Raw genomic sequence first — 15,822 nt, forward strand, 5'->3', positions numbered from 1 at the left:
ACGATGAGCTTTTGCATGTCTGACTCAATTTGAAATTTCGTCTAAAGTTGTTTATGGCATCCTGTGTACAACTTAGTCATTTACTATGTACATTTCCTTCATTAGATTTCTATATGTTAATTTTGGAATATTTTGTGATCTTATACATATTTTGTGTATGAAGAAGAAAGTATGTATATACTTACTGGCTAGTCTCGGACGGAACTGGATGGCGAGTTTGTAGCTGCTCAAAGATTCTTCATACCTTCCCTGCTCTTGCTGCAAAATTCCCCTTTAACAAAAGGGAAAAGATAAGGAAAATTAGTTAGCTAATCATCACATCGTACATTGCTGCAGGACAGTGCAGGAAATTACAACAATACAGCAAGTCATTTTGAAAGATGCAATAGGCAACCCTTTGCGCTGGACTGTCGAAACAGCTCTAACAATATGGATATTTAAACGTACTCGAATGTCGGGAGCAGATACAGACAAACCTGAACTCTTTCTAACTCGTGTATCGGGTCTCTTACCGCCGCCTTTTTTGTAATAAAGTGTTCTGACATCTAAGGGCATCGAGTTATAGTTAATAATTAACTAGCACAGAGTACAAGAAAATAGAGTGCAAAGAAATCTACGTAACGTTACTGCTCAAATATTACCAGTGTAGAGGTAATAAAGAGTAACACAAAATCTAGTGGAAAAGGACAATAATTTTCAATGTTTTACTTTGAGGCAACAAACATTTGTACGCAACGTTCCAAGAAACCTCCTATTCAAGATCTTAACTGTCCTAGGGACCTCACATCCATCATAGTAAGACTCCACACTGGCCATTTCAAAGGCATGAAGTTTTTTCCAGACAAGACAGATCCAACTCCATATGCAAACACTGTCCCCATATCCAATCAACACCCAAATACTTTTTCAACTTTCAAGCCATCCTAGCTACTTTTTAGGCTTGACTTGCCACCACAGAGCACTAGAGCCAGGGCCGTAGACAGGGCAGGGACCGTGGGGACAAATCCTCCACCAAAATTTTAAATTATCTCCAAAAAATAAAGAAACTAAGACAATCTAATCAAAACTCTTCCTTCGATTCCTCCTGCACTATCACTTGGCCTTGTTATACAAATCATCTTTCATTCAGACCTCTTCTTCTTTTCTCCCCTCCCTCCACACCACCATACAAATTTTTTTTTTTAAATTTCAAAAAGTCCGCATTTTTTCAAGCTTTGGTCTAATGACTCTTGTTACGGATAACATTTTAAAAACATTCTTTGATATACACTTCAACAAGAGGCGTAACAGATTTACATGATCGAAACTATCTTTTTTAATCCTATCATACTTTTGATTACATGCTTAATTTTTGTAGATTTTAATAAAGTAAGCCTTTAAGAATATGAATTTTTTTTGAGTTGGTGAGTGTAGATTACTTCTCAACTGTGACTATTTTCACTTATTTGCGTGAAAGTTATTCTAAAAGCCCCTGACGCATGCATTTGTAGTTGCAGACACGTAATAAACACTGTATCAAGTGTTATAGACCGTAAAAGCGTACGCAGTCCTCTTATTTTGTGAACTCCCTAATAAATAATTTTGATGGAATACAAATTAGTTATCAAATATTAACGAAATAATTAATTAAAATAATTATTTGATACGAATTTTTGAAATACATTGTTGTTTAATTTTTGCAAACAACATAATAAACATAATTTTTAAATGCTATTTTCCCACTTGATTACATGTCCTGAAACCACCTTTGCCTCGACCATGTCCCTCCCCGAAAAAATATCCTGGCTACGGCCTTGACTAGAGCTCGCAAAAACTATCCTTCAAATTTAGGGAAATATTTAGACCTTGAAGTAGACAAATCAACAACAACATACCTTACTTTTACTTACATGAACACCCCATTACAATCCATGATTATTAAGCTTAAAACATGCACATCGAAAAGGGTTGATTTACAGGCCCCCCCCCCCTCCTCTTGCTGAACCCTTGTTTTTTAAGCCATACCGGAAATCTTAGCATGTAAATATAAAAACACTTTAGGAGAATTGCGTCAAACTTCTTCCCAGAGGAGAAAATTTTGACTCATTTTGACCAACCGCCAGGAGTAAATGGACCTGGATGAGGTAATGGTATCTAGTGATCACATATTTCTCCAATCTAGCCATAATTCAATGACTAATCAAACCGTGCACATTTCTTCAAACTTCGACCAATTTACTCTTCTTGTTTAATCGAAGACGTTTGAAGAAAAAACAAAGAAACCGAATGTTAGAATGGTACTGGAAGGAAAAGGAGGGGAAAAAAATGTTCGAACAGTTTCTGAAAAGAACTTCCTTTTCGGCAGTAATCGAACAGCGGATGACCTTTCGAAGACGTTCATTTGGTCCCTCGAGAGCAACGCTGAGGGAGAGAAACAGAAAAAAAGGACAGTCCTCATCCTTTAAGTGGAATTTCATTGTCGAGTTAACCAGGAACTTAAACATAGTGTTCGGAAGACTTCGGCGAACTTTTTTGTTCGATTAGTTTTGACTTCTTTATTGACTTGAGTCGCGGTGGTATTTGGGAAGCGGAAACTCGATTAAGAGAGCAACGAATTATTCCTTTGTTCTTTTTCTGACTGAGCAATGATCGGAAGGCAATGATGTACCGACAAGTTGTTTTCGGAGTTGTTGGAGAATATAACATACCACAGAAGATCAGTTGCTTTAAGAGAGGTAGCAAAATCAGAATTCATCGAACTCTACAAGTGCAAATTTCTTTTGGATTTCCATAGCAAATTTCTTTTGTCTATTAATTTTTTTTGTCTATTTATTATGTCTTAAAAAAAAAACAATTACTAGTGCAACCATAATTTTTGCCTAGCATTAGAATTAGAGTTCCTTATTCCTGAGACCCCCGTATCTTCCAGTTTTCTTGGATTAACCGGTTAGGAATGGGTTTCGTACTATTTAATTCCGAAATAATTTCTAAAGTCTATACAATGAAGTATACATATGAGACAGTGAGAAGCAAAGGGATGTAAGTGGACATTTTCCTGCTTTGAGTAAAACACGTTTAAAGTTGTAGTCCTAGGTAGACTTTCATTGAAAAGTTTTCTAAATCGTGCTGCATATCAGCACTTACCAGAACTACTAGTACTATCTCTTGCCGCAAGACAGAAGAGAGGTTCCCCTACACTGTCAAAAATTCAGGAAGATTTTCTGGTAATTGTTACTGTAAAATTGCATCGCCGAAGCATCGCTGATTTTTACGGTAATTTATACCGGAGAAATAAGCGATCCCAGCGCCAACTGGTTGCTGTGGCCTACCGAGGAAACCGTAAAATTTTACAGTAACATTTGATTTTTACGGTAATAGTTACTGGCAACATGGATGCCAGTAACAATTACCGTAAATTTTCCGGAAAATTTTTAACAGTGTACCATTTATATTGGTTATCTCCAATTCTCTAATTTTGTCACTTACATCCCTTTGCTTCTCACTACTTCATAAATAATTTCCACAATTAGTAGTTTTTCAGGAAAAAATAAAACTTATGTTCAATTTTGAAAGAATTTATTAATGATTTCTTGAAGAAATCGTACTTACAAATTGTAATGCACATCTGCCATGTTGGACCGGTAGGCTAGCGCCTTCTTGTAGGCCCACTCGGCTTCTGTCTTTTTCCCCTGCGAGCTCAGGATGTTGGCCAGATTGCCGTACGCTGGAAAAGAGAAAGAGAAATATAAATGGTCAATCGTCGTGGGTATTAAATGTGTTTGAATCTACAGACAGTCATGTATATTTCAAGCAATCTTATTAGGAAAGTAATGATCATTTTAAACCACAAAAGATAATTCGGTTGGGACGTATCCCCATATATTTAACTTAATAGGTATAAATGTATACAGAGAACACTATTTATCAGAAATGACAAGCGGAATGATTCCCGGGAACAAGTTTAAAATGACGGTATGCTTTCTAGAAACAGGATTCAACAGACAGAATAATTCCGAGAAACACGCTTCAACAAGCGGAAGAATTCCAAGGAACATGCTTCAAAAGACAGAAAAGTTCCAAGGAAAGACTTCAACAACTGATAGGATTCCTGGGATCAAGCTTCAACAGAGAAATGGTTGCTAGGAAGAAGTTTTGCACTGTCCATTTGCTCGCTCATGGTTGCATATGGTAGTTTGCTCACCCACGTTATTGTAATTTGTTTGTCCACGTTATGATAATTTGCTCGGTAAAATGTTCTTAAAATTGGAATAGAAAAGGAACAAAATCGAATTTTTGAAAAATCGCTTCGAAGCGCACAACCCCATGCTCCAAACTAATTTTGTTCCGAATTTCATGAAAGTCGGCCGAACGGTCTAGGCGCTGTGCGCGTTACAGACATCCAGACAGAGATCCAGACTTTCAGCTTTATTATTAGTACTAGCCTGCGTGCCCGGCGTTGCACGGGCTACTTAAAAAATGAAAGAGCTGTTCAATTGATGTTTTTGTATTATTCTGACATCAGTTTCTAAAGCGCTAAGGAGTAAATAATTACGCGTAATGCAAGGTTTGCAAAACACCAGTAGAGCATATTTTTGGTAAAAACCTCTTTAACGTTAATCATATTTATCAATAATACAAGTTATGAGTATTTTCAATTAGCACAAAAGATGAAAATATATGCATTCTTTACTATAATATGTGCTCACTTTAAACTGAATTAAATCTGATAGAATATATCTGAAATATTTATGTACAATTACAATCAGCTTTTTACATAAAATGACACACACTTTTTGGTTGATTACGTGAAACTAAAGCACCAAGATTTATTAAATACCAATAAGCATTAATTTAATATCAAGCCATCAGATTCCAATTAAGTTTTAGTTAAAATCCTTAAAAACAATCTTTTTTGTTCAACTCTGTTTCACTTAAAGAAATCCAAACAATCTTAATTTAATGTGTTCTTTTAACGATACAAACTGTATTGCAAAAATCGAAACAGGAAGGAAAAAGAGATTTATTACAATTCGAAAACTCACCCATGTGACGGAAAAAAGTCCAACAAAATAAGCATAATTAGTCGCACATCCTAAATGTACCCAAATATGAGGCCGGTGATTGATAAACTTACACTTCAATCAATAAACATTACTAAAGAAACATTTTTCATATGCTGAAAGGAGTTAAGAACGTTGAATGTGAAAAAATAAGAAAGGACAGACGATAAATGTCCGAATAGAGCAACCAATTTTAAACTAATTAAAAATGAAACTCTAGATGGAAACGTTGTTTTAAGATTTGGACAGCAGCCAAAAAAATCTCTTTTGACACAATTATTAGAATTTTCTTTGCTCACCCATATGCAAAATGGCAACAGGAAAGAAATAAAAATTCCTGAACAGCGTTATGTTAATTAACGTTTTAATTAATATCTCCGCTAATTAAAGTCGTACAATTATGAGATTGGTCCTATTGTTTTCTTTGGAAAATTTCGAATTGATCGGTATCTCGTTTGACTCCCGATTCGCAGTGGTTCTCGAGAAGATCGATCTTCAGACAGACAGACAGACGGACGCGAACAGATTTTAATATTATAGTGGATAAAGGTTAAACTGGAAAATCAAATTTAGACACTACTTTGGTAATAATAAAACATTTCCGACTACTCACCCCGAGTTTTTTCTTCAGTTTAAACTCTTAGCAACACCTGTCAGCAACGACTTTCCACAATCCGCAAGTTTACTAAACTACCATCAACAACAACCTAAACTTCCTGTTATTAGAAAAAGGCGCACAGAGTTACGAATAAATGAGTGCTTGAGCGATGCATTAATTTTTTTCGAAGTCATATCTGAAGTCATGATTGTCAGCACACGAGTCTGTACAAACGATTTTGCACCGTCATCGAGGGGGAGGAGGGACGGTACAGGTAATTCTGCTCGAAATTTCAATCTCTCACACCTTGTCATTTCGCCCGGCCTATCATCATCCTGCTCTCCCGATCCTGTCTGCGAAATGATGAGCCTCCCCTTTATCTACCGAACACATCCGGTCGTGCCGGCATCGCTCGCATCCGGCAACTCCGATATCCGGCAGCCTTATTGACTCGAGCTTAATTGAAAAACCGATGTCATTAGTCAGATGAAACAGGAACAGCGCCGGCATATGTCTAAATGTGCATACTCGGAATCTCTGGTTACGAAATGAGCATGTCTGAGCGCACAAGGATCTATCTTGAATATATATGCTGCTGTGAAAGATCAAAATTGGAGAATGTCAACAATCGCCTGTGATTCATCGGGAATGTTCGATATTTTGCCGTTGTCCTTTGCTATGTGAATATTGACACTCATTGGCCAATGTCGACATTGACCAGGTTTCGGTCTTTAACAAAAACACATGTACATAGTCTCATTTAATACTCTTATTTAAATACTAGTGGTACCCGCACGGCTTTGCCCGTAATAGAAAATTAAAAGGTCTTTTGGTTCGCCTGTATATTTACAAATAGTGCATGGTGAATTTTCTCGCCAATTGGCTTGTGCCCATGTTACGGTTCCACGTTATGATAATTTCGTAGTTTACTCGTCTATCTTATGATAATTTTGTTCTTAAAATTGGAATAGAAAAAGAACCACATCGAATTTTCGAAAAATCGCTTCGAGGTGCACACCCCCATGCTACAAACTAACTTTGTGCCCAATTTCATGAAAATCGGCCGAACGGTCTACACTCTATGCGCTTCACAGAGATCCTGACAGACAGAGAGACTTTCAGCTTTATTATTAGTAAAGATATCCCACATTATTTTATATTTTTATGTTACTTTTTAAGTTTAAAAAAAGGGCATTGAAAAAGATGAAAAGTTCCATTAAAATGTAAAATAATACGGCAAATAAATATGATCGACAACAATATCATCGTCTCACAAGTGTTAGCTGTGCTGTGCTAGTTTAATGTTACAAATGCGAATTACAGAATAACTAGCAAAAATACCCGGCGTTGCCTAAGTCAGTAATAATTGTGAGAAACAATCGCTACTTTCATTCGTTTTCTGTTTTTACTGAAATAACTCAAAGCACACCACTTTGAAGTTTGAAGTGATTAAAAATCGAGCTTCTTCCTTACCGATAAAAGTAAAATAGCAATAAGTATAAAGAACGAAATAGTATTCAGTTAGAAACGAAAGCACGGCATTTAAGCACATAAAAATTTGAACAATTTCCAAAATATGAACTAACGAAAACAAGAATCACTAGAAAAAACCGTGCGCTTTATTTAATTAAATAGTACACACACACACACAAAAGAAAAAAAAAGCTCTCTACTATGTTTCCCTAAGTGTGCAAAAAGTATAGTTTAAAAATATTTAAATGACTTTAAATTCATGTTTGCTCCGGAGAAGCCTTGATCAATCTGATTACGATTAAAATTGCTGATGGAAGGCAACGACTTATTGTATAAATAGGTTTTATATTTAGTCATTTAATGGGGAAATTGCATGAAACTTACTGTTTTTCATCATAACTTTTTTAAACTAAGTTTCTTAGAAATAAATTATAGCTTATGTTGCTTCTTGATAATGTAGCTATCTATAGTGAAAATATTGGTTAAAATTGGTCCAGTAGTTTTGAAGTTTATCCCGGACATATTTACATACAGAAGTAGCCATTTATTTATACAGATTTTTTTTAAAATGTTTTCAAGATAACTGTAGAACTTTAAACCGGTATCTATTCAGAAAAACTTTGTGCCTGAGCAAAAGATTTAATTTATAGCCTTAAGTTAAACAAGCTCTTAGACTTTTAAAGTATCTTATAGCCATCATCCCCCAAAACAATAAATCTCGTGAAACGAAGCGATTTCATTATGGTTGAAAATAAAAGTTGTTCTCGGTCGCATTAAGGTGTTGAAAAAATATTTTTTTCCAGATCGGAATTGTGACAGTTTGTTAAATTAAGTGCTTCTCCTTTTTTGAATCTCTAAATTTTTATCCTTGCAAAAAGTTCAATTGTTCAGCATTTCTTAACCTCTTTTGCCCAACAGACAGGAAAAGTTGTAAAAAAGGAATTAAATCAAAATCACTGTTTTTTTTTTCTTTTTTCCAAAAAACATTAATCAATAAATAAATTATTTAATTAAAATGAAAATAAATAAATATTTAAAAATAAATAAATTAAAATGGAATTAAAGAAATATTTAAAAATAAATAAATTAAAATAAAATTAAATATTATTAAAAATAAATAAAATAATAATTAAAGATTATTAAACAACATAAATAAATAATTAAAAATAAACAAACACAATAAATAAAATGAACAAATAAATAAATAAATACATGAATAAAATTACCAATCATTTAAGTATAACATATCAGCGTAGAGATAGGCAGTGATTTTAAATTCTAGGACTAAAACACACACATGTACACACAGCTTTGAGGAAAACCACAAAAAAATGTATGAAAAGTAATCCGAAAATTAACATAAAAACATAGAGACAAATGTTGTTGCTCAGTCCGTCAGACCAAGGTTTGAGAAAGCCTGAAATAGTCAACTGCATATCTACTACTCCACCGGTTGTAAAAGTAAAAAAAAAAAAAAAAGAAAAAGAAAGATTATTACAAACGAAATTCATCTCATCTAATTGCTGACTGTAAATGGCTTTTCACTGCGAATGCGACAATGCTGTGTGGGCAAACCAAAAATACGTGAGGTATGGCGATGCAGCGTTATGGAAGGAGCGTTTTAAACGTAGCAAGGCGCGAAGCGAGATGTCCGTCACTGTGACCGTAACTTCGAAGAAATACATCAACGTTCATACAGGACGTTGTTCGACGATTTATTCTTTTAAACTTGTGCATATTTTTATTTGTTAGTTTATTTCACTATTTATATTTTTTCTGGATTGAACTTATATATATTTTAAATCTATGGAAGTTGATCTCTAGAAGATCCAGTATCTTTCTTTACTCATGTTGATCCATTGGAAAGGAAGGTATGGACAGACGGTTATTAATTCTTACTTATATCACTTTAAAATATCTAGCATGACTTAGCTAGATATTTTAACAAATTATATAACTTACAATCAAAAAGAGAATACATTATTCTTATGGAGTTAAAGTTTTGCATGTATGCAGCTATCTTTCGTAATGCGATATCTCATTTTTTTACAGTATTATATAGTTACTCAAAAGGAATGAAATATGTTTCTTAGTTATAAATAAATTAGTAAATAAATAACGTAATCGACTTCAAAACGTATTTCAAATCAAAAAACCTTCAGCTTATTCTATTGCGAAGAAAAATGAAAACGGTAAACAGAAAAAAATAACAATAAATAAATTAATTAAAAAAAAATTATAAATTTGAAAAAAAGTAGGGGGATGTACGGCAAAGTAAAATAGCTTGTAAAAGTGGAATGGCAAAGTACTTTACAGTTTGCAGCACTATCTAGCAATAGTTTAACTATGTAATCGAACATAAAGTTGATTCAAGTCAAAAAATACACACCTCAAAAGTTAAAGGTATTTAATAATACTAGACAGTTGGAAAATTTCCCTCCTATTGTGATATTTCACTGTGCGTCAAAAATGATTTTTGTTATTATAAATGTTTTTATTTAAATGTTTAGTTCAATTTGTCAAGTATATGTGGGGCAAAGGGAAATATAGTAGTTTATTTATTCATTCATTCATTTTCATACTTTCATATATTCATTTACTTATTCAATCATTCACTTATTTTCTCATCCATTCCCTATTTTATTCATTTATTTACTTACTCATATATTAATTAAGTAATTTATGTATTTATTCATTTATTTGAAGAAAAATATTTTTAGGAATCGGAAAAAAAGTTGTTGGATTATAAAAATGTTTAGTCATCATTTTAATTTGAAAACAAAAAATAACACTTCCATTCCAGTTTTCTTATAAGATACGTTATTCTCTATTTATGTATTGTAACTTTTAAACCAAATTTCTAATTTTTTACTTTGAAAAATGAAACTTATAGTAACTATTTCACCTTGCCCTACATTCTCGTACGTTGATTGACACAGTCTTAATTTACGCGGCATTTCCGAGGAAAGTAACCCCCGCGTAAAAGGAGGGTGTACAGTATAGTAAAACATTTTCTCGATACAGCGGTTCTTTCGATGAAACACACTGCTGTGCTGCTACCACATTTAAGAGTTTTAAAAATTCTATATATTTCTCGATGCCATCTCTATGTTAATAGACTATTTTTTTTCTTGTTTTAATAGATTAGATATTAAGTTTGATCTCTCTCTCTCTCTCTCAGAAGTAAAGCTGGGAAGGCGGCCGTCCATGAATTATGTCACATAATTATAAACATATTTGCACAGTTTATTACGTTGCGTAGAATATTACAACTTTGGACGAGAGATTTCGAGAACTTGAAATCAGCATTTTAGATGTCTAGCATCTAGACAGTCACTTTAAAATGAGTGGGTAATGTGATGAAAAGTATGTAAGGTTGCCAACGTATTTTGTAAAATGAAAAGTGAAAAATGGACACACTGCAAATTTCCGGTACACATTGGAAACACGTTTCGGATAATATTTTATGGACCCTTCCCCCCTTTTTACACACACGGTCGGCGTAGGTGGAAAAATACCAAACATTTCTTTTATTAATTTTTCATAACTGTGTTAGCATTTTAAAAACATTTAAAAAAATAACACGAAAAAAAAACTAAATTTTACTGCAGTAAAATCTTAGTTTATGGCGCACTTTCACATCTTGGCGCCAGGCGCCTCTTCGGACGGTCCTATTCAGAAAACATGTTTCAGTTGCTTAAATGCGCACTAAAATGTGTTCCGAATGTGCTCCTTCAAATAGTGCACTGAATTGTGTTCTGAATGTTCTCCTTTAAAGAGAAAGTGCACAGAAATGTGCTCCACATGTTCTCCTTTAAAAGGAAACGGCACAGAAACGTGTTCCGAATGTACGCCTTTAAAGAGAAGGTACTGAAATGCGTTCCGAATGTACTCCTTTAAAGAGAAAGTGCACTGAAATTTGTTCCGAATGTTCTCCTTTAAAGAGAAAATGCACTGAAATGCGTTCCGAATGTACTACTTTAAAGAGAAAGTGCTGAAATGTGCTCCGAATCTGTTCTGAATGTGTCCCGCTGAGCGTATTTATTTACTTAAAACTTTGGAACAGATTTGAGAACAGATTGAAAGTACATTTGAAAACACATTGAGAACACATTTGGCACTTTCATGAAATAATAGCTTTCTTCGTACATATGTTCTTTTAATAGATTTTTTTAATTACCAGTCAATAGAATCTTTTCATAATATACTACTAGAAATTTTGTTGAGATGAATCGTTGTAGGTTGGTTTCGCGAATGCCGCTGAAAAGGATTTAATGGTCGAAGACCTACTATTACTCGGAGAGTGGTTGATACGTTGATAGCTAGGAGGGATTGCTGTAAAATTAACAACCTCTAGTATAATCAAAGGAGTGTTCTAGAAATGATGTAAACAGTGTGTACACCCAGTTGCGTAACTATGGGGTCTAGCGCCCCTGGCGAACTAAAGAAATTGCGCCCCCTCATCCAGGCTCACCCACATGGAAAGTCACCAAAGGTCATTGTGACCTCCAAAAAAAAAATTTTTTTTTTTTGACCATTTTGATTAGTTATTCGACAAATAGGAGGCAGCATTGTAATTTTTTTTCTTATTTTCATTTTTAGAATTGTTTTTTATGATGCCCAATGTTCCTTCTCAGTAGATGTTATGTATGTGTCTCTAGCTCTTTTTCTTGAGTTTTTTTTTGTTTGTTTTTAAATTTTTTGAAAGTATTTTTCAAATTCTATGAAAAAAAACAGCTTTATATTTTTTTAAAATCAGTTGAAATGCCGCCCCTCTGACTGCTGCGCCCCTGGCGAGAGCCACTCTTGCCAACCCCTAGTTACGCTACTGTGTACACTCAAGTGTTTTAAAAAGAAGGAACAGGTGTCAGTGCTCCGAAAATGTTCTCATAAATGTTTAAAAAGTTTGCTGAACCAAATAAGTAGGGGTGGCCATTTAAAATTTTAAGGGAGGGAGGGTTGTTTTGAGGGGTATTTTTCTCATTTAGGGGGGGGGCGCTTTTGGAGGGGGAGTCTTCACGATAATTAGGGGAGAAGGTGCGTACTTGATTTTAAGAGGCGGGCACCCCTTAAATAACCGTTCTGAAAGGGTTCTCACAGGTGCTTTGGAAGCTGTTCCATAAAGTGTGCTTCAAAGTGTTCTAAAAAAAAGGGGGGGGGGCAAGTGTCTGTGTTCAAAAAGTGTCCGAAGTTTTGTACTAGTGTAGCAATGTACTAGTGTTGCCAGTCTAGTGCAGCAATGGAACTTTTCCAGTTGAAGTCAAAAATACTAAAAAATAAGTAGTGCCAAGCAAGCTCAAATGGTTCAAAATTAACCCTAAATAACCGCAATGTTTTTATCTCAAAATATTTCTAGACGATCCAAAAATTATACTGCAAAGCCATAGATCATAAGCAAAATAACTTGCCACCTTTCGGTCATTTTTGAAAAATTGACTATTCAATTTCACTTGCATATTTTAATGACCCCTCTAATTACATACTCCAATGATAGTTCAAATTATACTTCGCTCCTCGCGTGTTCTAGCTGTATATAAGGTACTAGCAAAAGGGAGACGCTTCTCAAGGTTAAGAACCCGATTCGGTTAATTGCAGCCAAAAATTGACACTCAGTCGTCACTTTCGATAAAATAAAGAACAACCTTCGGGTGGACTTAAAAAATTAAACGTGGCGTGTAGCAAACCCGGGAGCTGACCTGTGATTTGAAGCGATTAAAATGCATCATTACATCGCACAGTGTATATATACACACATCCTTTTACGCACAGCAAGATCACGTACACAGCACCTGGAAATTACGTCTGGTTGCCTGAAAAAAAACGTCTCCGGTCACGATCTGAGATATCACTATCATCATGCGCCTCCCCCTCTCTCCCCTAGCGCTATGGTGGCTATCGTAATCATGGAGCGCCGGCCATTAGATTGGCTGCGAATAATGAGCAGTTAGGGGATACAATTGGATGCAGGAAAATTGGCTCCCGTGCGCACAGGTATGAGATTAGAGATGCCTCGGCCGATGGGAATGGGCCCACCCCCCATCTTCCACCCGGTGGGATAGCTTAGTAAGATTTTTTTTTTCTTTGTTGCCTTTTCTTATCTGTGTAATAAGGCCCACATAACGAGAGGCATAATTATTTATGGATTTTTTGCTATTTCTTTTAAGGGGATAATTCGGACATTTTGTTGATTAGAGAGTGAATAAAGGTAGTTGTGCGTAGGTCCCACGAGAATGCTCTGAAGAGAATGGGGAAAAAAGAATTTCAAGGTCAGTTTTGAGAGAAATTTAAAAAGTAAAGAGACATCCTTCTGTTTGTGATATCTCTCTTCAAAATCTTTAATTATATCTATGTCTCGGTGTCGGTTTGGATGCCTGGGGAAGTGATTTTAATCTTTCAATCGTTGCCAAAAACAGAAATTAATAATTGCAAAAGTATTTTTTTCTGAAAGAGCATGCTTAAAAACAGGTTTTAACCATGTTTTTCAGTAATTTGATAAATTTTAGCATTTAAAAAAATATTTAATCTGTGCGCAGATTCAATTTTAGTTCCTACTCTTCTGCAGATGACATCACAAGTGATGAAATGCCATTCACTGATGTCATCAGCGCAGAGCGTATTATTTTGGCATTAGATGAAGATAAAAGTATTATAGCCCAATAATACTAATAAATTTCATATTTGCTTCAGAAAAGCCTTAATTCAAAATTTTGATCTGTTGAATGGCAACCTTTTTTTTTTACAATGCGTACACATTCAGCGTGCCAATAGAGTAGCACGAACAAAATACACTACTTCCGTCGTCGTAAAAATCGCGCCTTGTTTCCAAAATTCGACTTAAAAAAATTAACTAAAATTGGCTATTGGGAAAATAAAAGTTTTTTCTGGCTTCATGTTATTTTTTATTGCTTATTCTATCAATTCCAGTGACTTATAGTGTACTTATGACAAACTTTTTTTTACTTTGAAGGAAACAACCCCATTAAGGGCGTATGACTGATTCCAGCATTTCATGCAACTCATTTTGCAAACACCTTCTTCTTTAACCCTTAAAAAAAAATGCATGATTAAAAAAAAAAAAAAAATTCTTTTCAGACATGTTCTTTGGCGTTTATTTCTTGTTTAAACAACGGAAAAAGTTTCAAAATCATATTTCAGTTAAAGCATGGTTTAGGGTTGAAAAATCATTTGTCAATATTCGGATTTAACTAAAAAATAATAAAGACTTTTCAATCTAACATCCCAAAACATAGACAGTGAAAATAACTTACTGTTCCGGTGGTAAATTTTGAACTCTTCAAAGAAGAACAAGAAGTGACTATTATCAATAGTACCAAACAAAAAAGAAAAAAAAAAAGAAAAAAATCCGCACATACACCAAGGGGTGAAAGGAATAAATTTGTTTTTATTTTCCACTAGAAAATCGCCCGTCAAGGTATGACGGGTGAAAATTGCTTCTGCATTTGAACGAAGTCATTCTCTGTTTGGTGATGTTTCGATAGTTGAAAAGTCAACATTATCTCTAGTGAATGAACCCTAAACTCTATCAGATAACGTTCATTGTTGACCTTTTTTTCGTTTCTTCATTCTCTTGAAATGAGTCTTACCAGTAAAACAGTTAAGTTACCAGATCCAGTTCAGACATGTCAAAATAAAGCAGTTCCCTGCATGTGAAACATTACCAAAAAATATTATCAAATTATCTTGCTATGGCGCGTTTTTCATTGCTGATGACGTAAGAACGTTACTCGATCAGTGAATTTACTATTATATATAAATATGAGGATTAGCACTAAAGCTAGTAACAAGTTAAAAATTGATTTAATAGTTTCTTTGAATGAGCATCTTATTTGTTGTTGGTGAAAATTGATCTTCATTGGTAGTTTTAAATACTGTTTTTGACTTGTTGCGAATTGGAGACTTGCTGCATTTTTAGGTTCAGCACGAGTTTAGTGATGCTGAGTCAAAAGTAATACAGCCATGGAAACAATTATAAGGACAAGCAAAAAATCGTCAATTCTAGAGGCCAGTTGGCTGGAAAAGTATGCAAATATTTGTATGATAAAAACACATGAAACAAAGCATTTTAGCATTTTCAAACAAATTTTGCTTAAAATTTTCTAAAAATTATTCAAATGTATGAATTTTTAAGGTTTTGCTAGTTTGCCACTTGGAAAAATTATAAAGACACACATTCATTTTGAGACCGGGAACAAAAATTTATATATTTAGTCACATCATATGATTATTTACAACAACCCAAAACTGTTACGCATTAAAATTGTTCACTTTATCTCGATCTTTTTCAGGCTGAAAAAGCACATAACTCTCTGAAAGTGAAAAGGGACAAATCGCAGCTTAGAAAAATGTAGAATGAGTTCAAGTGAAATTGCAAGGAGGGTAAACAGATCTGAAGCAGTAATTTGTAATTTCTTTGGAGAATCCAAAAGAGTTTGGCAAGAAAAAGAGTACAGGCAAGCTTCTGACTCTTACTAAGTGCAAGAAACGAGCAATTGTTCTTGGAACTTGCTCCAAGAAAAGAAAAGAAAAAAAAATTAATTTGAATTTTGTCATCTTGTATTCAAATTATATGTTTTTCGCAATTACGAGTGTGTGTATATGTAGGCGTGTGTGTTTGTGTATAGGTGTGTGGAGGCTATGTGTGTTTGTTTGTAGGGGTATGTGTATGTGTGTTTGTGTCTGTGTGCAGGCATG

At 34.4% G+C, this 15,822-nt stretch overlaps 1 protein-coding gene across 1 annotated transcript in view; it reads right to left on the reverse strand.

Moving 5' to 3' along the window:
* Positions 1–15,822, reverse strand: part of LOC129226267 (protein O-mannosyl-transferase TMTC2-like) — a 103,241-nt gene that overhangs the window by 39,669 nt on the left and 47,750 nt on the right. Inside the window, exons 5-6 of the mRNA XM_054860867.1 lie at positions 3,589–3,703; positions 186–271 (exon numbers count right to left, since the gene is read on the reverse strand). Of these exons, the coding sequence (XP_054716842.1) occupies positions 186–271; positions 3,589–3,703 (201 nt within the window). The remainder of the gene's footprint in view (positions 1–185; positions 272–3,588; positions 3,704–15,822) is intronic.

This window comes from Uloborus diversus, chromosome 7 (assembly GCF_026930045.1).
Source record: "Uloborus diversus isolate 005 chromosome 7, Udiv.v.3.1, whole genome shotgun sequence".
NCBI lineage: Eukaryota > Metazoa > Arthropoda > Arachnida > Araneae > Uloboridae > Uloborus > Uloborus diversus.